This window comes from Mustela putorius, unplaced genomic scaffold, assembly GCF_011764305.1.
Source record: "Mustela putorius furo isolate JIRA1106 unplaced genomic scaffold, ASM1176430v1.1 tig00003834_pilon_pilon_pilon, whole genome shotgun sequence".
Lineage (NCBI taxonomy): Eukaryota > Metazoa > Chordata > Mammalia > Carnivora > Mustelidae > Mustela > Mustela putorius.
This window is the reverse complement of record NW_025421987.1, coordinates 72525091-72551599: the sequence shown is the minus strand read 5'-3', so window position 1 is coordinate 72551599 and position 26509 is coordinate 72525091. Positions and strand designations below refer to the sequence as shown.

The 26509-nt window shown below is 35.5% G+C and overlaps 1 protein-coding gene across 2 annotated transcripts; it reads right to left on the bottom strand.

The window, feature by feature from the left end:
• On the bottom strand, positions 1 to 26237 carry SEC62 (SEC62 homolog, preprotein translocation factor). 2 transcript variants are annotated; one of them, XM_013058304.2, is made up of 8 exons: positions 26127 to 26237; positions 18322 to 18430; positions 17029 to 17134; positions 12222 to 12441; positions 11895 to 11987; positions 9473 to 9533; positions 6917 to 7036; positions 1 to 2915 (listed from the first exon to the last, which is right to left on the bottom strand). In XM_013058304.2, exons 1-8 carry the CDS (start codon positions 26160 to 26162, stop codon positions 2446 to 2448), a joined length of 1215 nt encoding a protein of 404 aa, XP_012913758.1. In that variant the 5' UTR covers positions 26163 to 26237; the 3' UTR covers positions 1 to 2445. The 2 variants fall into 2 exon arrangements, with proteins under 2 accessions (XP_012913758.1, XP_004756601.1); XM_004756544.3 differs by having other exon boundaries at positions 12237 to 12441.
• Between the last annotated feature and the right edge of the window lie 272 nt (positions 26238 to 26509).

The window sequence follows — 26509 nt, the reverse complement described above, 5'->3', positions numbered from 1 at the left end:
TAATTTTTATGTGTTACAGTAAAATTTATTAGTTTCTGAATAGTATTTGACTAAATCCAAATTATTTCAATTAAAGTTGTCTAGAAGGCCATATAGTTGGAAAATTAAAGAAATTAGTGGGAGGAAAAAGTGAAAACAATCTATTTAATACATTGACTTTAAGAACAATTACATACAATTTATGCTTATTATTTGGACTCAGCTGGTTAATCCAATCCTTAGTTAGGCCAATTTATATCTATTCCACAATAAGTCGTACATTATCCAAAAGCTTCATGCTTCTACTTACAGTAGCATTACAAATTTGAAGTTCCTTTAAAAAAAAAATCACCATTTCGTTGACTAATGTAAACAGTTCTTCCATGCTCTGGCCTCAGAATATTTAACGTTAGCCAACAAAGACAACCAGCTATTCTTCTGAGGCATCTAATAGTGGCAGTCTTTTGATTTTTATAGTTGTTTAAAGTATACAACCTTGAATAGTAGAAGATACTGAGCTGAAATTTCTAACTCACTTTCTAACAATAGTAAGAATGATATTTTCCCCCAGGGACCACCAAATATTTATAAAAATTTGTACTAACGTTCTGTAAGAATCCACAAACATCAATGAGAAGCTGACTTTCTTGCCATGCTCCAAATGTCTTTAAGACTAGACACACTACATATATTATAAAGAGCTTTAGGATAAATATTGAGTGCCTGGGTATTATCGCAGTAGTAAAAATTAAGTCATTTTTTTATTTTTGAAAAAACGCTTTTGGTACCATTACCATACCCCAAAATAGGTATTAGTGCTACAGGTGTAGCTCAGATGCTGTAATTTGCATACTCTTACTGTGGAAATAAGCAGTAGAGCTCTGAAAATGTGAGGGGGAAACACCCAGGCACTTAGCGAACATTTGCTAGGAGGAAACTTTTTAAATGACTGTTTGCAGCCTTGACAGAGTTGTGTTAACATCAAATAGCCATATTTTCTGTCCACTTAGAAGGAATACTAAAAAGAAGCAGTCAAGCCATTTAATAAAAGGTGTCAGTATACAGAAAATGTCCTTTGTCACAAATAGAAAAATTTAACATCTTTAGTCAAACACTAGATGGGAAACAGCCTGAAAGAAAAAAAGACCTACCCACAACACCCATTTCAACTACAAAGCAAAATGCTCTGTGACTGAAGGAAAATAATTTAATATTCATTATAATTTTAAAAGAGTAGAAGTCCAAGGAATGATATTCTGCTCATAGGTAAACACAAGATTTTCCCCAAAGATTTGTAACTAAGGTATGCAAGACATAAAATCAAACTGAAAACTAGTTCAAAGTAATTAGAGTCCAATGGTTCTCTCATGTTTTCTTTCATGTTCTTTATTTTAAATTGGTATTTTAGAACAGTAAATTATCTTTCATAGCAGTGCCTCGTGATCTGATAATATAGTACCTCCTTTCTGAATGTAGAGATTTAAGATAAATCAAAATGAACATTAAGGCGTACAAACAGCTACTTTAAGTCTGCTCTTATTTAATAAGGATCTTTTAAACTCATATTCAAATACATGGAATGTTGGCACAAAACTGAAGCTGCTGTAGAAAGATCACAGATGTTCTGTGGGTTATTGAAACTTCCATTTCTCTAAAAACATACCCTTACATGGTCTTAATTTTACAAATTTAAGTGTTGAGAAAATGTCTAAATAATAAGTAACAATTAAAATAAAATGTTTATTTGTAAATTATGTACAGAATACATTTACTTTACGACAAGGAAATGGAAGAAGAGCCATCGCCTTCCAACCAACGCTGTTTTGCTTTCTATGTTGGAGATGACTATCTTTCTCTGAGTCAGATGTACAAATCAGTTTGGATTTCCTAAGTTGGAAAAGGAGAATTTGTAGCTAAACTAAAAGTGTTGCTGTATTATTAGTTGACTTGTTTCCACAAAATGCTCTGAACCCTGCTAACTCAGAATCTTAGAAACTTCCTGGTATACTTTTATAATCAAGCAAAGCTTAACTATCAAGACCAAGGAGTTTAAACATTTCATTTTAAAGAAACTGTGAAATGGCTATATAACTATGCATAATCTGAAATGTTGGTGTTTTCTGTTTATCTCTTTTAGTTATTTTGATTAATCTAATAGTAAAAAGCCATACAACTATCAAAAATGCCATTAATCTACATATCATTGTGGAAAACGCATCTTTGATAACTATCAAAATGAGTAAGACCTACTTACTGTAAAATTATCAAATAGACTCAACTTATAAATGGCTTTAGACTGTACCAATAATAGTATTCTATGAAATGAAGGACTGAATATAATTGCCTGGATGTCAAAATACATTTCAGCAAATGGAGTTGAAGAATGCTACAAATGTGTACATTAGGATGATCAGCCAACATAGAAAATCCAACTTCCTGCACTTATTTAGTCCCAAATTAGTCAGATTATGATTTTTCATGTGAAGATTTAGTTGTTTCTCCATCATTGTCTTCTTCTTCCTCCTCTTCACAATCCCCATCTGTTTGCTGTTCCAGTTCCTCTTTTGTGATCATTTCAAAATCATTCCCATTTCCACTACTGTGTTGGGATCGGTCATCTTCCCTCCTGTCACTGTCTGTGTCTGAATGCCGTTCTCCACCTGAGCCTTCTGTTCCATGATTCCCTGGTCCTACTTTTCCTTCCTCATCTTCCTTTTTCTCACTGTCTGACTTTTCCTCACTGTCGGACTTCTGTTGCTTTTTGGTTTCAGATTTCTCATCTTTCTTCAAGTCTGCTTTTGGTCCTTTATATTCATGTGTGTACAGAGGCCTGAAGGAGTCGATGAAGCCGACATCAGCAGTCAGGTTTGGCAAGAACCAAAAGTGGTGCCTTCCTCCAGTTATGAGCCAAATGATGAGAAACAGAATGCAACGAGCTGTAGGAGAAAAAATGTCTCTAATTGAGTAATTCAAGCAGTGACTCAGATAGCAGGGAATAGTTGATAAAAAACTGAAAAAACGTTCAGTTTATTATTTGCACATTACATGTACCGTAAACATAAACAATTAAATCCTGGCTAGTTTACAGAAGCAACCACAGTATTCTTGGTGCAAAGCATTCTGCTCTGATCCTGAGCGACACATTTTGCTATGTCGTAGATCAATAAGCACAGCCTCAGTTGGACATTTAAGTATTCATAAGACCATGGTATAAGAAAAAGGAAATACATGCAATCAGGGAAGGAGGGTATCTTAAGAAGCACTTTAAATGAAAAAAACCATGACTTTCCTGGACTCTAGGAATTGCCTTTGTAAGGCAATTCCTTTGTAAAAAAAATATTAAAAATTATACTCTTTATAATCATACTGGTGTAAATACAAATATGCATAGGTACATTATTATATACATGTGTATATATTACTACTTCTGATTTAAAAAAAAATGGAAATAGGGGCGCCTGGGTGGCTCAGTGGATTGAGCCTCTGCCTTCGGCTCGGGTCATGGTCCCGGGGTCCTGTGATCAGGCCCCGCATTGGGCTCTCTGCTCAGCAGGGCGTCTGTTTCCTCCTCTCCTCTCTCTCTGCCTGCTTCTCTGCCTAGTTGTGATCTCTCTCTGTCGAATAAATAGAATCTTAAAAAAAAATAAATAAATAAAAAAGGAAATACATTTCTGTATTATGTCATGGGTCCAAGTCGTGTGCTTACTCTGCCTGAACAAGATGTCTTCTAAGTAAAATTACATACTACTGAACAGTAAGAGAATATAGCTACAATTTTGCTTATTAATTAGTTACATAATTTCTGTTATTTAGGGACCATTCCTCTCCTGATATTAGGAAATAATAAAAGCAGTAGGGCTTGAGGTTACTCTCAAATTGCAAACTCCAAACTGTGGTTAGATAATGGAAGCATCAGAATTTATAAAGTTTATAGTTTATGAGTTTTCACAAACACAGTCTCAGTTTTTCATAAAGTTTTCTTCTCAGTTATACAGAGTTGTGTGATTTTCCTATTTTTTTTTTAAGTCACAATTATGGGAATGCTATGGACAAACAATTATGATAGATTTTGGTTTGTTTCGCTTTTTGTTTTCTTTACAATTATATCACCATTTTAATATTAGGTCTGAAAAAAGCTCAGCTATCTGTGCCTCCTCCATTTATCTGCTTTGGATAAATAAAAGGAAATGGTTATAACTACCTTGAGTTTTATGAAGTAGTAATTGGTATTTTCACAAAGAATATAAATATTCTGGAAGTCTGTACACACTGATATCTTTTAAGGTACAAAGAGTAAAGGCAAATATGTTTGAAATTATGATTTAAGAATAAATTCCACAGATAAAAAGAAATAATGAATATCTCTTAAGGAGGCTGCATGTTTTTTTCCTCCAAATAAAATTATGATACTATGATAGACACTGTAGGGTTGTAAGATAGATGGTCCATAATTGGAAATCTTGACTCAAATCAAAAAAAGAAAAAAGAAAAAACAATCCACAAAAACCAGGTATGACACAAATAAAACTTAAATTCTCCACATATATAAACTGGGCACAGCAGAATTCCAACAGGTTTTATGTGGCATTAGATTACCAGGGGCAAACATGTGAAGAGTCATGGGAAAACCATGGTGTATTTAATGTCCTATTGTTCATACTAAAAAGGATACATTTAGAAAACTGCCAAAGGTCTTATACATATTCAAAGGAGCACCAAATATAATTTTGACCAATATATAATACTTCACAGGATAATATAAAATAAATATCCACGTTATAAGTAGGCTACAGATGAACACTATTTGAAAGTATATTTGGCCTTGCCTTTTCTAACAGAAACAAAATGTTGGGTTTGTTTTCTGGTTTAATTCACAAGATTATTAATCCACAATGAATACTTAGATTAATAGTATATTTAAAATGAAAAACGATGGAAAACACTATTGAAAACTGTTAAAGAGCAAAATGACATAATAATCATAAATTATTATGAATACTAGTTTAAATAAAAGGTAAGTAAGTGGGTTAATTCTATTCAAGAGAGTTAAATCTTCACTGAAATTTTTCAAAGAGCTTCTAAATTTTCAGGGATTTGAGAGCGTAAAGATACCAATTTGATTTTTTTAAAAGATTTTATTTATTTATTTGAGAGAGAGTGAGAGAGAGCATGAGACGGGAGAGGGTCAGAGGGAGAAGGAGAGTTTCCTCTGAGCAGGGAGCCCCATGTGGGGCTTGACCCAGGGACCTTGGGATCATGACCTGAGCCGAAGGCAGTCACTTAACCAACTGAGCCACCCAGGTGCCCACCAATTTGATTCTATCTAATGTCAGATCAAAGTTTATAGCTTCTCATTCTTGATGCAGATAGTGTACTGTCACTAGTTAGCTGCTTTACAATCTTAGATATAATTTCCTGGCCTACAAATGTGCTGTATTGTATGTAGAAGCATCAGGGGATTTCCTCAAGGTGACTAAACCAGAGGAGGGAAAATATGAGGGTGGTGAAAAAGCTTCACAGTCAGAGATCACAGAGAAAAAAGGGAGGCCCATAAACATGATAAATTGAATGAAAATACTACATGAGCCACTGGGTCCAGGGATGGTGGCACTAACTCAGGACGCCCTGATGTTCAGGGTGAATGCGCATGCAGAGGAAAATTGCTTAGGGGCAGATGAGTAATGCTTTACAATATAGGAATCTATTATATTTCACAAATCACAGAATAACACGTGCTCAGCTCGGATAATCTTAGACAAAGTACGTCCTCTAACAGCAAATGTTAGGTCAATACGGTGATGTTGTATTTTCTTTTTGTACAGAAAGTACTCTCTTATGTCTTGGTGGAAGAAGGATTTGTCATTTGGGGAAATAATCAGAACTTAGTACCATCTGCCAATGTAAACTCTACCAAAGAATTATATATAGGTTTAAAAATCAATATATAGCTTTAGATAAGCAGAGAAAAATTCCCATTTCTTTCTCAAAGTAAAAATTAAATTAGACCTACCCAACCCTATATGGGAAAATCTTCAAGGATTTTAAGTATAACAGTATTTGTTGGTTTTTTTCATGGTAAGTAACATACTCATTGTAAAAAATACAGACAAGCATAAAGAATAGCCTTAAAAGTATTCACAACTACCAAAACGTATTTATATTTAGGTGTATTTCCTTCTAGTCAAACCCTCCCTGGCATTATTTCCATTTCAAAAAAAAAAGAAAAGAAAAAAATCTTCCTACTTAAACATACAAAAAACCTACTTTATCATCTTAATTTTATTATTTGATTACTGGTGATAAGAATTTTTCATGTATTTAAAAATCATTTGTTTTTAACTTTCTCATTTGAAGTGAGTTATTTTCATATTGGTTTGTTTTTAGTTATAAAGACCCTAATTCATCCAGAAATGTACAAAAATACTACTTACATTCTGATTTTTAAAAACCATTTAAAAACTCCTTAATGTATCTAGAATTTATTTTGGTACATGGATGCAAAATTTTTCCCAAAATGGCAACTCAATTTATTAGAATCATTTATTGAATATATGCATAGAACTTAAATATTTAATTCAAGTTTCATTTGCCTTAAATCGATACATAATAATGCTTTACTGAAAGTATTACATCTCATAAATGATCAACCACTGTAAAAATATTAAAGTCTTTGTGGTGGCTAAACTTTAAAACATATCTATATGCAGATTAAGAGACATTAAATACTTTTTCTTCACAATAGACCAGATCAAATCAGGTACATACTCTACTTCAAGCCTGAGTCAGTTTTGGGATATAACCCAAAATGCAGGTCCATATACTTCTTCATTCGCCTACATTAGTTTTGCTATTAAGCTTTACTTGAAGCTCCAGACTACAGTCCCAACTCCTGGGTATCAACCTTACTAAGGCCAAATATACTAATAACAATACTTACCAACAGCAAGAAGAAGAATGCTGGCTACAAAACAGCCTGCACCCACACTGAGGTAATAAACACCTACTCTCATTTCTGCTGGCCAAAGAGGGAAGAGGGTGGCTGCTATCACTGCAATCACTAGAACAAGAAATGACAAAGTTACATAGACAACTTTGAGATTCAAATTTTAAATGGCTTGGTTGCAATAACAGCGAATATTTTCCTAGGGGACAAAAGTGCAATATAAACATATTGAAACATATAGAACTGCCATTTTAATAGGTAAAAAAATGGTAAATTACCAGCCATTTTACACAGTTCAATCTAACATTTTAACTACTGCTTTCAGGTTAGGATTTTTTTCTAGTACAAATTACGTATGATTAGAAAAAAGTGTCTAAAAATGTGAAATTGTTAGCCCCTTAAATGATCAACTGCTACTGTTTCCAAGCAATGTCTGTCTTATTTTTTCAATATATCTGCCTACTGAATAAGGGGAGCTTAAAGAAACAATCGCAAACAACACTAACTAAAAAATGATTCCCAAGATCCCTCCCCCAGGGAGGGGTGAGTCTGGGGTGGAGCTTTGACATCTATAGACTGAAAAGCTCAGCAGGTAGACTCTGATAGTTTTTTGGTAGTTAGGGAAAACTGGATACAAACACTTCCAGTTTTTTTCTAAGTACCGCATGGAATAATCAGAAGAAATCGGAAGTCTGGTTTCCGGTCTTGAGAACAAGAGAGCTCTATCATTTTTAAGCTAAGTAACTCTAGGCTAAAGTTATTTCAAGGCTAAGTTACCTTATATTTAATATGTGCCCCTCCCTCTTTTTTTAAAGGTTGCCCTGAGGATGAAATAATGCATGCAAAATATTCAATGAAGTGACAAGTACTTAGTAAGTGACTGATATTTATTAGCAATTTGGGTAGGATTTAACGGAGTTATTTTGTATGGGATCCTATGCTATCATATTGACCACACTTATTATTTGACCGCTCTCTATTTTTTTGTTTGTTAAATACCCTTCCTCCCCAGGCTCCTACCTTGAACTTACAGGAATAACAGATACCCAGAAAAATAATCCAAAAGGTATAAAGTGAAGTCTTCATCCAATTACTGGTCAGAGGTTACTACTACTATGTTTCTAATTTATACTGCCAGAGACTGCCTATGTATAATTAAAACAAGGGACATAAAATATTTTTTCTACAAAAATGAGTTTATATTCTTCTTACATTTATAGTCTCTTTCACTTAGTCTATTTTAAATATTTATCCATCAGTATATCCTACCTAATTCTTAAAAGCTGCATGGTATTCTACTGTGCAGCTGTGCTATAACTTATTTCACCATTCTCCTGTGCAGGAACTTGAATTGTTTGCAGTTTTATTCTATTAGAGACAACAATGCAACCAATACCAAAGTATTGTACATTTGTTTGATTAGGGTAGTATACATAGAGTAAATTCACAGGATATATTCCTTGAAGTGTAATTGTTAGGTCAAAAGGTATTGACATTTAAACTTTAAAACTTGCTAATTATCCTAAATATAGTCTGAGGGACTTGGATTAGAATACTGTGTCAATGAGGGGCATCTGGGTGGCTCAGTTGTTTAGGTAGCTGCCTTGGGTCATGATCCCAGGGTTCTGGGATCTGCATGGAGCCCAACACAGAGCCCCACATTGGGACTCCCTGCATCCTGGGGAGTCTGCTTCTCCCTCTCCCTCTACCACCCCCCATCCTGGTCATGTGCATGCACTCTCAAATAAATAAAATCTTTAAAAAAAAAAAAAGAAGAAGAAGAATGCGTCAATGAACATTTCTGAATAGATACTTTGTGTAACTGTATTAAGAACAGTCATGGGATAAGTTCCTAGAAGTGTAACACCTGAGTTAGTGTGTGTGCATTTAAAATTTGGAAGACATTGCCAAACTCCTCCTTAAAAAATAAAACAATGGACATAAAATCAATTGCTAGAGAGTGTTGGTTTTCCCTAAGTGTTGGGCCTACACTAAGACTCTGTACTATCAAACTCTGTAAGCCTCTTAATCATGGTTGCTTTAATGTGTGTGTGTGTGTGTGTGTGTGTGTGTGTGTGTGTGTGTATAAAACGGCTGACTAAGTTTTATTCATGATTATTGATTACGGTATTTATCTGTGGGCTGCATTTACCATTTTTCTTTTTCTTTCTTTTTTTAAAAGATTTTATTTATTATAAAGAGAGAGCACACAAGGAGGGGGAGCAGCAGGCAGAGGAAGAAGCAGGCTCCCTGCGCAGAGCCTGATGTGCAGGGAGCCTGATGTGGGACCCATCCCAGGACCCTGGGATCATGACTTAGGCCGAAGGCAGACGCTGAAACTGAGCCACCCAGGCATTCCTACCATTTTTCTATGAGGTTGTTAATCTCTTAATTTTTGTTTTCATGCCTTGTAATTATTTTCCTCAGCTTACCATTTATCTTCTAACTTTATTTAAAGTATACCTATTTTAAAATAACTATTTTATGTTGAATATTTTTATGACTTTTGTATTTTTATTTTCCTTTCTAAATTTTAGAGATTGTACTTACCAAGAATTAATCCCATGACAAATGTTTTAAAGTGAACTGGGTCATAGATCCACACAAATACCTAGAAAAATCAAGAAACCCCAGTGCTTAAGGTTACTTTGGAAAGTTAAGTTTAATTCTATATCCTCTACTACAATAGCTTTCAACTTCTTAACATATAAGAACTATAGGCAAACAAATTCCAAAAAACCTTTCATCAGTAGTAGGGTTTCTCTGGGTATTCATTTAGTTAGAAAATTATTTTCAAGACTATAAATTCTGTAACACACTTCAGTAAATTTCCAAATATTTAACATGAACTTAACAATTTGTTCATGTGTGCCAACCATTACTTAATTTTCAACCCAAAGACCAGCACTTGTACAACTTTTTGTCCCTAATGGAATGGTGCACACTGATGTAAGCAGAAGCAGTCTGGGCTAAGAGCACAGTTAAGATAGATCGAGCCAGGCCCTACTACAGATCCAGCAGTAATCAACTCTACCTTGTTCCCTTCATCAGTGAAATGCAAAGATTCATTAATGAAGTTCATGCTTACTAGACATAAAGATGTTATGACTATCCGCAATAATTACATTGCCTACTCCCTTGTGGAGGGTGTATAGCCTATAGGTTGGGAACCACTGCTTTAAAGCCTGATTTACTTTTACACAAGAGAAGTTTACTTCATTCACAACAATCAGAACTCTGCTCAACCCCTATCTAAAACTCCTACTTTCATCTTAGTTTCTATAAGTATCAGTACTCTTCCATTTCCTGATTTTATTTTGGCCAGAGTTCTTTGTAATTGTCTTTTTGATTTGGTTCTGTTTCTAACACGGGGGTTCCATTCCTCTTTTTTAACTGCAAATTTCCCCTGGAAATCAGATCCACAGACCTCACTTCTGCCAGTTAGCATTCTAAAAACCAAGTTTTTAAAGACATTTCCCAGCTTTAAAAGTTTGAAAGCATGTTGCTTCCTACAGAATAAAATATAGTCTTTTCAAGAATGCAAGCACCTCTGCTTTTGCTCAGGCTATTTCCTTCACCTAACAGATCTGGAATTCCTTCCCACTGAAGCTGGTAATCTGCCAGTCGTCCTTCAAAGCTCAGCTCAAGTGTTCAAGGTCTCCAGACCCTTCTTATCCTGTCTTGATTAAATTTACTATTCTTAATTGATATTCTCATATTTTAACACTCACCACACTATGACATAGTAAACATTTAAAAGCTTATATCTTTGCTAGAGTATAAAGCACTTCCAAGAAAAGAATTTATCTTATTTATCACGCTATTCCTAGCACCTATAAAAATATCTTTGCATATAGCTAATGCTTGATGTTTAACTGAAGGTATCTTAGCTTTCACACTAGCAAAGACCTATGGTCTTCTATTACAGTGGTTCTTAACCAGGGGTTCACAACAGAATCACCCTGGGACACGTTATACAATACACACACACACACACACACACACACACACACACACACCCTTACATTCCATACTACAGATTCTCATGCAAGTATGTTTGGAATGAGCCAAAAGCACATATTTTCTGAAAAGCCTTCCCAGAATTTCAAACTCATAGCTCTAGGAACTACTACATCATATATACTATTACTTTTGTACTAGGTATAACAGAAGAAATATGTCTTGAATTTCACAAGAATTCAACGGCTAGTATATAACTAATGTAGTATATAACTAATGTTTCTGTATGAATTAAATGACTAAGTAATCTTCACGGAAGGCTATCATCACAGAACTCTCCATTACAAAAGAAATAAAAACAATAAAATATTGTGTCTGACTATAAGAGGACAAAACTATAGGTGTTCTCCATTAACCATTCTACTCTTTTTTCCTGTGAGAGTAAAGGAAATTCTGCATTTTAGGTGGGCAAATGACCACCAGTACAAAAGCACATTTCTAAGACTTTACTACAGGTAGGCCATGACCATGTGACCAAGTTTTGGCCACTGGAATCCACGCAGAAATGCAGCCACTAGCTTCCTGGAAGGTGTCCTTAAGGAGAAGGCATGTCCCTCATTCTTTCCTCCTTTCGATGCAGAGATGAGACTGGCAGTCATTTTGAACCGTAAGTTAACCTTTACTAATTGCCTCAAACAGCTCTACTATAGAGCTGTCAAATCTGTACTACTTACCTGCAGATTTCGCTGATGAGAGAGAAAGAGCATTTATTTTAAGTCACTGTTATTTCAGATTTCCTATCACTTATAGATAGCTAAACCCAATTCTGACTGGTTTTCTTACACATTTTTTATAACTCTAAATTCAGGGAAATTACTGATTTTTTTTTTTAAAGAGTAGTATCTACATGGTTAGTTACCAAAAATACTTCTTGTCTTAGTAAAGTTATCAAAATGATTCTAAAAACTCTTATGGAAAACTGGAATTCTATTTATAAGCTAGATACCCTCACCTCATTTCCATCCAGAAAAACTTGATCATCATGTGGCTCAAGTTTGAATTTTTTCTTAGTTTCCTTCTTTTTGGGAGTTCCTGGAGTTTCCTCCTAATAAAACACAAGTTAAACAGAAGAAAAAAAACACTTACAAAAAGCAAAAAAACAGTAAGACATTCACAGAGGCAAAAAAAAGTTTCACTTTCGAGACACAGAGATAAAAATTCTCAACCATAGTATTTATAAGAAACCTAATACAGTTATATTTAAGTGTTGTTGCACAGCATTTCAAAAATACTCATATGCCAGTGATCATGTCCACATAATAATTTATTCTGACTTAACTGTAGTTGAAATCACCTTTTTGGGTTCTTCCTTTTCACCATCTTTTTTTTTTTCTTTTTCCTTTTTCGTCTTTTCGTCCTTTAGATTTTCTTTCCTGCTCTTTCTATCTTCTTCTTTTCCACTTTCGGCCTTTCCTTTCTCTTTTTCTTTTTTTATGTCTTTATCATACTTCATTTTCATTACTTTTAGTGCCCGGTGAAAAAACTGTTTCTTTAAAAGCCTATGGAAAAAATGGTATGACATTCCATTCCTTATCAACTATACAAACACAGACTGAAAAGAAAAACACCAAACCCAAATAAAATGAGCAAACACTACACTGGCAACTCACAAAAGAAATTATAACTAGTAAATCAATGGAAAGAATCAACCCCTAACATAAATAATTAGAAAAAACTATATTGCCAACTGTATTGATTACATAAAAGTTTGTCACTTTTCAACTACATAATTTAAATATAACAGATTACAGGCTTGGAATTATGCTTATGAAGCTTTTCTATGAATTTATTAAAGTAAATCAAGATTCTATTTTATTTAATATTAAGTCTCAAATTCAAAAGCAGACATAAGGGGAAATTAAACAGTTTAAGAAATATTTGATTAAAAATATGCCCATGATTTGTATGATCTAAATCGTGTCTTCAGCTGTCTTTCTTCATGTCATGTTCTTCAGGTCTTCCCTCAAATGTTTCCTTCACAACTAGCCCTATCCTATTTAAAATTATAAACCCATTCTCCCACCCTCCCTCCTGTTTCCTCTTATCCTATCTATAGCATTTATTTTCTAACTTAATATACAATTTATGTTTGTCTGCTCCCTTCACTAGACTATAAACTCCTTAGGAGATCTTTGCTTTATTCATTTCTTTATCTGATGAACTTAGAAGACCCAAAATTAAGTCAATGTAGATGGTAGTTCCTTTCTAACATTTTAATTCTACTCAAGAAAATGGGTTGCCCTTGCCTTTATTACCTAAAAGCCATCCTTTCAAATTTTATGTTCCAATTTCAGAGTTCTGGACTTCTTCCTTCATTCCTTCTTTGATGATGTACAACTACCAAAACACAACCTACAAGCTACATTTTAACTGTCACTATCTGTGCCTGTTGACTACCCACCTTTCTACTGCCACTAATACCTGTTCAGCACATCATACCACTTGTTAACTAGATGCTTCATTCCTGCCCAATGCCCACTTACTTCTGGTCATTATGCTGTGGCCTCTGAGGCACGTGTTTTCAACTGCCTGGCTGGGCTTCATTCTCCTGCCCAATTAGGTCCACCCCATGAACATCTCCACAAAACTAACTTTTAGGTCTTTTCATTTGGCCTTCTCCTTGTTCAGAAAATCATACAGCATAAAATTACACAACGCCTGGGCGCCTGGGTGGCTCAGTGGGTTAAGCCGCTGCCTTCGGCTCAGGTCATGATCTCAGGGTCCTGGGATCGAGTCCCGCATCGGGCTCTCTGCTCGGCAGGGAGCCTGTTTCCCTCTCTCTCTCTGCCTGCCTCTCCATCTACTTGTGATTTCTCTCTGTCAAATAAATAAATAAAATCTTTAAAAAAAAAAAAATTACACAACGCCTGAAATGCCCCAAAGACTCTACCATTAATATCTACTACCCAGGTGTAACTGACCCTTGAACACAGGTTTGAAGCATGCATATCCATTTACATGCGGTTTGTTTTTTGATATAGTATGCACTATAAATGCATTTCTCTTTCCCATAAGTTCCTTTTTTTTTTTTTTAAAGATTTTATTTATTTATTTGATAGAGAGAGAGCAAACGAACAAGCAGGGGGAGAGGCAGGCAGTGGGAGACGGAGAAGCAGACTCCCTGCTGAGCTGGGAGCCTGATGTGGGACTCAATCCCAGGACCCTGAGATTATGACCTGAGCCAAAGGCAGATACTTAACCAACTGAGATTAATATTTCCATATTAACATTTTCTTTTCTCTAGCTTACTTTATTGTAAAAATACAGCATATAACAGATATAACATACAAAATATGTGTTAATCAACTGTTTATGTAATCTGTAAGGCTTCTGGCCAATGGTACGCTATTAGTGGTTAAGTTCTGGAGTTCAAATATGGATTTTTGACTGTGTGGTGGGTTGACACCCCTTAACCTTCATGTTGTTCAGGGTGAACTACAAACTATTAACCAAACTGGTTTTGAAAAGTTCACATTCAGGTACATGAGTTCAAATACCATGTCTATCACTTAACTGTACGGGTTTGGGTAAATTACTTCATTTTAGTAAAATTTCAAAAATGGGGTATGTACCTCACAGGGGTTTCTAGGACTAAATGAGAAGTGCAGACTGTATACAGTGTGGTCCCTGGAATGTATGTACTCAAAGTTAGCATTATTATTGCTATAACAAAAATCTTAATTTTGTTTAATAGTTATGGAATATACACACACACATTTTGGGTTCATATTATTACATTACAGCATCAATCTACTCAGTAGTAAGTAAAATTATTGACTTATTCCTCAATAGGTCCTTAGAGAATGCCTACTTCAACTCACTCTATGGCTAGAAAAGTGACATGACATTTACTATTGCAATAAAATCAGTGTCTCCGTTATTTAACACATCATATAGTATAAATCACTCACACAAACCTCTCTTACATTTTCACAGAACTACTGCCTTGTCCCAGTATGTTCTGTCCCATTTGCCAGGATTGACTGTCCTTTCTCCCATTGTTTCCTAGGTAATCACCTATTTATGTTTCAAATTTTGTTTAAGTATTTTCCCTGTGAAGCCATTTTTGAAGTTTTCTCATCCCTGTCCTCCTTACAGAATGCAACATGCTATAATTAGTCATGAATCTTCTCTGAAGGCTAGAATATATATTTAGGAGATGGGGACCAAGTCACAGTCATCTTAGTATTCTTGGGGCCTGGATTACAACAAGTGTTTGATAAATGTTTGTTGAATACACAAATGGATCATTGAAAGCATCTGGTACAAAGTTATTAATTGCTTATATTTTTCCTCATCTCTTTTTTTTTTCACGTTTCACAAACATTTATTGAAGCCAGACATGTGTTAAAAACTTTCATCTATGTGGCAATGGTGAAGTTTTATTAAGTGGTACTATGAATGAGAGTGAGAAGGACATTACTGTAGTAATGGGCTGGAGATGCAAAGTCACATGGAGTTAGAATGGTGCTAGATCAAGGGTTCATACTCAAATCAGATCATTAAGAGGCACAGAGCATATTAAAAAAGGTTGCTTTGTATACCATCCTACACTTTCCTGTTTTCTTTTGTTTCTCTTCAGACACCTTCAAGTCCACTTATCAGCTTCATAAAATGAGACCAGACAAATGTCCCTTCCTGGTTTTGTTTATGGTCAAGCTGGAACCCCTGAGGGCTGGCTGCAGTTGTTATCAGAAGTGGCTCTGAAGAATTTACGTAGTTATGATTCTCTATGTTGTGCAGAAAGGACACAAACAACCTGACATGAATGGGAATAACAATATACAACAAAAAGTAAGTGTATCTCTAGGTCTTTAGGGCTTTTCACAGAATACTATATGATGGCTCCTGAAAAGACAAGAGATATGTGCACTAATACTGGCTGCTCTGTCTGGGTTGACAGATTTAATATTCACATGGTATTGACAGACAAATCCTTCATCTTAATTTTTGTTTCATTAAATGCATCTTCATTTTGTTGGAGGAGAAAGGATACCACAGTGGTTAAGGGCATGGACTATGGAGTTTGAGTGCTGGATTTAGAATTCTGGCTCTATCACTTACTAGCTAAGTGACCTTGGGTAAATTATCTAACTTCTGTTTTTGCATGTATAACATCTCTTAATTTTCACACCATATGTACAAAATAAATCTATTTTGAGGCAGGCATGAAATTTGCACTTTAGAGTTCTACATAAACAGCTGAAGAGAAAAATGCCAGCTATACCAGCTATACCAGCTATACCAAGCTCATTTCTGCCACAACAGTGAAACTTTCATTGTTTCTGAAAGGTCCAATAGTGACTCTAGTTATTGGTAACTAAGAATTTTAAGAAATATTTGATAATTCTTTCACTTCACAGTTTTAAAACCAGGTTGTGGAACAGTGGTTTTTAGACGGGTCTCATCTGGCTGATACTTTAAATGCCATTAAACAATATATTAGTAAATACTATGTGTATATCACTACCACGGATATAAAATAATCTGAGATGTTAAATTCCTACTGATTATAAACTTCAGTTTTGATGTTTCCCAAAGTACCTATTATGAAAAACATGGATGTTACTGAACTATCTACACTTCACCATGGAATCAAGAAAAGCCAGATGTTGTAGTTGCCTTGATTTTATCAGAATACATGAGCAATCACTAAATAAAATAAGGAAGGGTACCTGACCAATAACCCCGTGTGGGCACAAAAATAACAACCAGCCAAGGGGTAACAGGTCTATTAGGAATCCCTGCCAAAGTTCTGAAAAAGACTCCCTCACTATTTGCCCTAGGAAAAAAAAAAGAATTTTTTGGTTACTTTTGGCAATGATTTTTATTGCTGATCTTTCAGTTCACTCAGCCTAGCAAATGTACAAATAGAACATAAATTAAAATTATGAAAATATCGTATCTAACACCAAATAAATGCCATTTCCAGAGGTACTAAAAAAATTTAGGTTGCATGTAAAAGCTCTGTGCTATGTTATTGTACTACTATATTTAATGATAAAAATGAGTAAGGGGCTTCTGGACTATGGCAAGGATTCTGAAATTACTACTTATGTTATCCGTCACTAAGAAATAAACACTACCTGTTGCAGTAGTCAACCACAGACTCCCTTGTTGTAAATAAAGCTTCCTCTCCTTTCTTGGCCTTTGCCCACTTTGAATCCAAAAGGCAATCCACTGCTTTTGAAGCTAAAGAAGAAATTTGTCATTTTAAATTTAGTATACATGGGAATTTATGTCTATCTAAATAGTAATTTGTAAGACATATTATCAACATTTTGGCCTCAGGAAATAAAAACAAATCCAGAGGAAATGATCATGATAAACAAACGGTTCCTCAAAACCTCAATTTATGAAACACAGCAATAAAGATCTTTTTAAGATAATGCTGGGAAATAAATGACATTCAAAAATATTAAGTAAAACATGGGAAAATGTTCTAAACAAATACATTTAAAATAAATGTAGGTATCACTCTTAATCAAATTACCACAATTAAATGTATGCTAAACCAAAAATCTTCCTCTCCCACAGTAATAAAAATTGTTATCAAGCTTTACTGTTACCCACTAAGAAATAAGTCTGTGAACAATCTACTGCTACCACTAGAAGAAGCTAAATATATTAGATCTGAAGAGAATAGCATTTATTTTTATTTTTATTCTTATTTTTAACGAACATCAAAACCATTAATCATAACACTAAAGAAAAGGAAGATAAGAAATTTCTTTACAATGGCAATTCAATCTTAATCAATGAGAGGCAAACTCAACCACTTTGTGGTCAGTGGGTAAGTTATGGGGCTATATTATAGATGACATTAGCTTATAATGAGGTTCTTTGGATTATGTGAAGAACCAAAGCTCCTACATCAGTTCCAACAGACTTACTTCACACTGAATTTTACTATAGTTTTTTAAAAAGATTACTTTCAATACATATACTATCTGAATAAAAGGTAGTACTAATACTGAAAATAAATCTTATTTTTAAAATTTGCAATGAAAGGTATTACACAGTATTCTTTTTTTTTCTTTTTTTAAAGAGGGAGAGAGCAGGGGAAGGGCAGAGGGAGAAGGAGAGAATCCATGTCCAGTGAGGAGCCTATGTAGGGCTCGACCTCACAACCATAAGATTATGACCTGAGCCCAATCAAAAGTCAGACAGTAAACTGACTGAGCCACCCAGAATGCCCCTTTTATCTTTTGCTATTCACATTTCCAATCATAAAAGAAAAGAACAGAATCATCAATTTCCTTATGCCCATCACCCAACTTCATCAAGCATACTCAGAAAGCACTTTTAAAACATCTTCACAACTGAGATTTAGTTATCTTCATAAAATATGTACACTAATATTATTGATGTAATCCTACCAATAAAATAATCAACTCGGTGCCCCATCATATTGGTGGACTTTGTTGGACAGTTGAATCGAAGATACTTGGCTACAGCCTTCTCTTCTTTAGATGGTTCACCAACTTCCTGCAAAATAAGAGTATTAATTTAATATAATCATTTATTTCACAAATTCGTGCACTGAATTTACAGATGTGTTTCGCAAATCTTTTAAAGTGAAGTATAAGCCTTCCTTTCAAGCTTTATATGAAGCAGAGCTGGTAATGTATACAAAAGACAGAACAGAGATTTTTAAAATTACATGGTTTTCGAATACACGCTGATAGGGCCAAAACCTGCCTCTCTGCCTCAGCTACAAGGCATTTATTTCTTTTGAGTTGTTTTTCCAGTATGGTAACTACTTTGTACTAACCCATCTTCTCTCTTGACCGATCTCTTTGTAACTCATGAAGCAATAATTTAAAAGATTAACAGGTTGCCAAAAGTGAGTGCCCAAATGTCAAAGTAAGTAGAAACAGGTGCCATAAATAAATGTTAAATAATAGTCAAAGCTATGAACCCTGAACAATGGACAAAAGACTATAGGAGGAATTCTCAGATTAATCAGAGATCTGTCTCAATGTAGGAGCCATAAGACTATTTCAGACTCTTTTTTCACCTTGTCTTTCTTTTCTTCCCTACTAGGGGGGAAGCAAAAATTAAAATGCAATAAACAGATAAATTATCATCTAATTTAACTCATTAATGGAAGTACCCAGAAGTTTGGAAAGGCTGCTTAAATCCTTCCCTATTCTCTCTCTTCATTTCTCCAAATTTTCTATTACTTTCTTCATTGTTTATCATTCCCTTCTTTTTATTTCCTTACATTCTGAACCTTTGACAATTCCTCCTGTGTATTCTTACCACCCATATACTGAAGAAAATGAAGGCAGTCTACATTTGTATACATCTTATATATAAACTTCTATAAGTTGTCTTACTGCTATAAGCTACTGGAACAAAAGTACTGTCTTTAATTTCATGTTTAAGCATGATATACACTCAAGCACTATTTCCAGCAATGCATAATCTAAATGTGAATGATTTCAGGAAGGTTTGTTTCTTAACTAAATGAAGTGCCAAATATTAGTAAAGAATTATCTGCTGAGAATCTAGGATGCTCAAAACAATTAATGCTACTAAAGACAGTTATGTTTTATTTTTTTTAAAGATTTTATTTATTCATTTGACACAGAGAGAGACAGCTAGAGAGGGAACACAAGCAGGGGAAAGTGGGAGAGGGAGAAGTAAGCTATCTGCTGGACAGGGAGCCTGACGTGGGGCTCAATCCCAGGACCTGGGATCATGACCTGAGTCGAAGGCAGACGCTTAACGACTGAGCCACCCAGACACCCCTGACAGTTATGTTTTAGACAAGACATTCTAACAACACAAAACAGAAAAAATAATCTACCCAAATCATCTGTCTTTATGTCAGTTATCACGCAAAATTTATATAAGTCTGAATTCAGTTATGTTTGATGAAAATGAGGTAACAATTAACAAACAAAGCTTCCAGCTTCGATTTTATCTAGAAAAGGAGTAATTTGTTGGATGAAGTGAAAGCCTGTGATTTGGCTTGGTAGCTACTTCTCCTATTTCTTCCTCTGCATTTTCCAACTCCCCTACTTCCAACTGCCCAATTAATAGTTCATGATTCTTACATTCTGTTAGTAAGCCATCTGTGGGCTATATGTGGCAATAAAAATTAAAAGCTCAAACCAGTCAATCCAAAAGAAGACTAGAGTAAAAAAACAAATAACTGTGTAAATAAAAAGCCTTTTGTTTTATATAAAAATATGTATCATAGAAAAATAAAATCTTAAAAAACTACAAATTTAAATTTAACACTATTAACAAAATTAATTAACAAAATTTAATGCTCCAAGTTCATTAACAGCTACAAGGTTCATGATTTGGGACTTAGCCACAAAATATACTTTTGGATAAACTAAAAAGGTGAAAGTCTGTATTTCAATTTTTGAAATCACACTAAAATATATTAATATGTATTAGTATATGTGAAATGATAGTATTTAATTATGCTTGTATAATACAACAGATTTCTAGGAGGCTCATCTATTAGTAAATAATATCCTATATATTTGTGGTGCTGCCAAAAAAGTAATACGTAATACAATAAATAGTTTAAAATAATGCAATATTATAAATTAGTTTATGGAAACCAATTCTACTTTATAAGCATACCAACATATGCTCAATTTTCTTCTCAACTGATACATCTGTTGTCACTTAAAGTTTTATGTACTTAACTGATAAGTTGTTACTGGAATATACTTGATTGAAAATGACCATTATTTGTTCAAATACATACTTACTGAATGTATACTTTAGAACACCTTTGGGTGTTTAGGTTAATAAAAATTTGTAAGGCATAATATCTACACTCTGTTACAACCATCTAAAATAGCAACTGTTATATTCTGGAAACATATACCTATTTTCTAAGTACATCAACTTTAGATGTGACAAACTTATACTAGCACTCAAACCATTTACTAAACAGAGGTATAAATGTACTAATCTAATGATTTTTGACAGAGGGATCACATGTAAAATCCGATATAAGGATACACAAGAAATGCAAAAAGTCCATTCTACTATTTTACAGTAGGGAATCTGATACTACATGAATCCACAACACTTTTACACCTCATTTTAACAATTAACTTCCAGTTTACAGAACTGTTCCAACAACCGCAAGATAGATGCAAGTAATGTATTTTTATTCCTTTCCCCTCCTTGGCAAAGGTACTACTAAGTAACAATGAATAGAGGGGACCCAGAAAACATGGACTTGAAAAATCTTTCCTAAGTAGACACAGTTACTTATCCATTGATACTTTTTAAAACTATCTGTAACTTCCTTTGAAAATGACCAGAAAAGTAGTGATCTCTATCAAGATAATTGGTGTAAAAGAACTGATAACCTTCTTTATTCCTTCTTCAAATTCAAATCCTTAGTGAGTTTCTATTTTCTTTTGTGAATTATGAAAAGTTCATTATACCACATATAAGTTAATACACATTGTAGAATGCCTTTAGGTGAAAAGTATAGAATTTGTGCCATCTGTTGGGGCTTTGAAGACAGAAAGAAAGATTGCTATAAAAGCTGGTTAGATAGAAGATCTTGCCATGGAGTCTTCACTTTCACTGCTCCCTGCTGCAAGCCAATGAGTATATAAAACAGTCTTATCCTCTTCCTGTTTATACTTTAGACTATAGTACTTCCCTTCTTTGTTCCCTTTTGATGTGAACAAATCTTCAGAATATTTTCTTAACTTTCCTAGAAACCTTCTAACAAAAAGTGAAGGCCTTTTGGGAACAGTACCAACCACTAAGAAAGAGAAGCCAGCTCATCAACCCTCAAATGGAAAGAACTTCATAGTTCAATGAGTGAGCTCAAATGTCTTAGAAAGAGAAAGCAAAGAAAGAGCCAATAGGTTTTTAGGCTAGACTGCCATCTTTGCACCCAAATACCAAAAGCTGGCTGTCACAACTTACAATCCAAAATTATTTAAGTTGAAAGTTCAGTTAGAACACTCTTTTTTTTTTTTTTTTTAAATTTACTTATTTATTTATTTGACAGAGAGAGAGATCACAAGTAGGCAGAGAGGAAGGCAGAGAGAGAGAGAGGAGGAAGCAGGCTCCCTGCTGAGCAGAAAGCCCGTCGCGGGACTCGATCCCAGGACCCTGAGATCAAGACCCGAGCGGAAGGCAGAGGCCCAACCCACTGAGCCACCCAGGTGCCCTTTTTAAGTTACTTAACAAATACTCTTTTTACTTTAGAATAGATCAAGATGCAAATACAATAATGAAATAAGGATTACCATTTTAAACCATAAATTGTTTTAGCCAGTACCTATGATAACCTCTTCAGGAAAAAATATTAGATCAAGGGTCAATACACCAGTCTTCAATCTTACAGAATTTTTTAAATTACTATATTCAGTAGAAATAAGCTTGCTTGATTTGTTGAGTGAAGTAAGCAAAAAAGAAAAAGATTAGCTCACAAATCATTAATACATGCGGCGGGGGGACCTTAGATAAACCATTTGCTTAAAGTCACACAGCATATTACTAATAAAGCTTTTCAAGAGTCTCTGTATCTTGACTATGACAGTGCCCTTCTGTAAATACATCACTGTTCACTCCTATTGCAAACACTCCATTAAGACTCCGGGGAAGTTTTCAGACTTAGTACTGGCTTCCCGGGTTCCTTCTATTTTCTTCAGAAGTTCTCAGACAGTTTGTATAGTCATAAACTTTCTCTTTCCTTCCCTATTCTGAAATTAAGCATATAGGCCCATGATATGTCAGGGTTTTACTGCCAGGAAGACAGAGGAGTGCAATAAAATTAACTGAGATGAAGATTATAAAAGTTCTAAGAATCAGTAGCCATTTAAATGTCCCAATACTCAACTGAATACACATAAGCAGTACACGAAATGGGATGTTTCTCTCTTTAGCAGGGACAAGTTATGTTAAATCTTTATGTTATACAAGTTAATATAAAAATTTTAGGATTAAAGTATTTCAGAACAATTTATCACATCACTGGGGAGGTGTAAAGAACACTCAACTGGGAATTAGAAGACTTGGTCTAAATTTGGGTTTATTACTTTGATGAGTGACACTGGGTCAAATCATATAACCTCACTGAACCTCAGTTTATTTATAAAATGATGGTGATATACTAGATCTATAAATTTTATACCTAGTAAACTTGTAGATGTCGGTCCTAAAAAGAGTTTAAAGGACCATAAGGTATGGGATGATGGTAGTGGGGTACTGAGGTGATAGGGCCTTGGGCCCATCATCCTGCTTTTACATAAGAACTGGATGTGTGCAAAAAAAAAAAAAAACAACCAAAACAACAACAACAACAAACCCTGCATGTGTGCAAAAGGATCCCAAACACATTCTATTATCTGAAAATCCTTCTCAACTCTAAAATTTCATGACGCCCTGATTCCAAACGAGTAAGCACTTTGTTAACCAAAAAGCACCTACTGTATATTCTTAAAAACCTACATAATTCATTTCTTAGATCTTAAAATTATTTTCAAATGGTCCATTAATTTGGATTGACATCATTCTCATTTGAGAACCTCAATCATTAAAATTTCCTATTATAACATTAACAAACATGTAGCTCACTTCCAGTTTTCAGTGATCAGTGAAGTGAATCCAAGAATAAAATGTGACAAAATAGTTCTCTTCCTTCCAACTTTGATGGGATATCAGAATCTGAAATTATGCAACACTAGAAAAAGCAAATGAATTAGCTACTTTTCCAAACCCTGAAATTGTATCAGTCATTTCCCCCAATGTACCAATTACAATTCAAGGTCACTTGAATCTTTAAACATAAAAATTTTTTCTAAACATGAAACATCAAGTAACAAACAACAGGAAATTCAGTTGATATTACAGACCTTTTTGCCCAAAAGTCCTACAAGAGAATCTCTTCTGTAACTTAAACTCTGAACTTTGTCATTACATTTGATCTTTTTGTCTAAAGTGATGCCAATATTATAGTTTCTGATTTGGGGTGGGATGGGTGAAGAGAAACCCAAGGATGTTATAAGATACTTTATATTTATATTACTTTATTAACACTGCATAGTAGTACTCCAAAGATATCCACAACATTCTAGTACAGCTATATATAAACTTTGAGGATGGGTAAAATAAATGTTATATATTTTAATTTAGCAATATGTGAAGCTGATTTTTAACAATCAAATCCTCACATATTTATCTGATCCTCAAATAAATAATATTGAGTAAATAGCTATATTTTATGGAATCACAACTTAATGGTTTATTTACTGAATAGATAGCTGTTAATCTTTCTTCAGCATATCAGAGTGGTTAAAAAAGAAATAAAACAAACTATCTTAAATCCTTCCTCCTTTTAAAGAAGTGAAAAGGAATGAATTATATGCCAACCCCTCTTTTACTAACTTCTACAACTTTTAATAACAAATCACTGACTCACCTATTTTTCATAACAACTCTACAACTTTTTTTGAGGTACATATCCTTTCTTATGATTTGTAAATTGAGGTAAAAAGTTAAGTAACTTGCCCCAAATTACACAACTAATAATTAGTGAAACTAGGGTACAAACAGGCACAGTTTGGCCCAAGTTTTAGCTCCCTGCCACTGCCACTACTACACAGCTTCCTAATCTACCTTACCTTTGAATATAAGATCAAAACTGAAAAAAAAGAGGGGGGATCAAAACTGAAAAAAGAGCAGCTATTCAAAAGTGAGTAAGGATCACCTTTACAACAATGATAAAGTAAAGCTGAAATGTACAAATAATGTGTATTAAAGGGCATAACATGGACTATACGTGTAAATTTAAGTAATTACAAATCCGGCCAACAACTTCAATATAAATTTTAACCAAAGTATTACATATTCACACCCAACCAATAACCCTAAATTCTGAAACTAGGAATAGCACAATTAGAAACTTCTTCCATAATAACCTCAAGCCCTGGTTTGATGACCTGTTGGAACTTGGGGGACTTGTCTCTTTTTGATTCTCTTCTGTACTCTGTTCGGAACTACTTTCTTACTTCTGCTCTATTCCAAAATTCCAAATTTACTGATCACTGGCGTCTTTTTTTTCTAGTAATTCATAGTTTTCCAGAGAACTTTAACGTGCATGGCTCAAATCACCTGCAGTATAGGCAAAAAAACAAAGTTTTTTGTTATTTTTTTTAATGTGGAATAAAACTTTAAATAGAAAAAGTCATTCTCAGCAATGAAATCCTAAGAAACAGAAAGACATTAAGTGTAACAATTTGAGATTAGTATAGCAAAAAGTCACAACATTTCATCAATTTATGATAACATATGAAGGGTTCTAGGCAAATAAGCTGATGAGACAACTAATAAAAAAACATCCTGAGTGTAAGATGTCCCACGTATTTAATCCTCTTGGCAAAAAGCAAGAACAACAGGGGGATAGACTGCAGGGAAGAAATGCACCAATGACATGCATGTGGAACAAGCGAGGGATGTTATGTAGGTTATGAGGCTAACACACTGGCATGTGAAAGGTTTCTGGGCGCGACCAGGTCGCTGCAGTACCAACAAGGTTGTATTTATTTACACTGTGTCGCCCGAAAGAGAGCCGGAAGGCTTCAAATGGACTATGAAGTTAGTAACATTGAGAAGAAAGAAGGGGTATACGCAACTGAACATCTGGATAGGCAGACCGTCGCCTGGGCCCCCAGGCAGCTGACCGAACCCCGATCACTCGTCTCCTATTTGCGCACAAAGAACCGGCTGCTTTAGGTCAATCAGTCCTCCACCTCCTTCTACCCTAATTACTACGGCCTTAATTTCGGGATAACTAAGGCGAGAGGATGAGGCAGAAAAAGGAGGGGAGGAGCCCGGGGAGGTCTATGTCTGAGCTCGGGAGGAGGCTGACCTCCCCCCGCAGGACTGGGCCGGAGCAGTCACTGAAAGCCTCCTCTGGCAGCCGCGCCTCCGCGGCCGATTCCGAGAGCGGCTCCTCTTGCCTTCCGCCGCTGCCCCACCACGTCCGCCTAGCTCTCCACGGTCGCCAACACCACCCCCCCCCAGGCCCCTCACAACGACGCAGCCCGCACCCGAAGACCTCGCGGCAGAGCCCCAGCTCATCTCGCCCTCGGTTTCGCTCGCCCTTCCAGGGGCTTCCCTCGCTTCTTCTACTGCCGAGCGCACTGAAGCCCCCTACCCCAGGGCTCGCCTTTACTACCTGGATCCGCTTCTTGTGTCGCCTGCGTTCCGCCATGTTGGCCGCTCCGCCCGGTTCCCTCTGACGTGGAGCGAGGGGGGCGGGGGGGGGGGCGTTGGAAACCTCGCGAGAGCGCGCGTGGGCCCGTTATGTAATCCGGCGGCTGGCTGTCGGCTGCTGGCGCCCGGCGCCCAGAGAAGGGGAAGGCGGGCGAGAACCCGGGACCCCGGCGGCCCCGCGGGCCCGGCGGGCCTTGTTGGCTCCTCCTTTTTCCTCTTCACTCCTTTTGTTGCGGGAACTGGAAATCTCTGGGACCAGAAGGAAACTGAGAAGTGGTTCAGAGAACAGGAGGGCTGGAAAGAGTCCTCGGTTCTCAAACCCGACTGAGCATCTGAATCACCTGG

Excerpts from the sequence above, each read along its gene's own strand:
- SEC62 (XM_013058304.2), bottom strand. The coding sequence starts at position 26,162 with ATGGCGGAACGCAGGCGACACAAGAAGCGGATCCAG. Across the intron at positions 17,135-18,321 it reads CCGAGTTGATTATTTTATTG|CTTCAAAAGCAGTGGATTGC; the intron begins GTAGGATTACAT and ends TTTCTTCTTTAG. Across the intron at positions 2,916-6,916 it reads CATTCTTCTTCTTGCTGTTG|CTCGTTGCATTCTGTTTCTC; the intron begins GTAAGTATTGTT and ends TTTCTCCTACAG.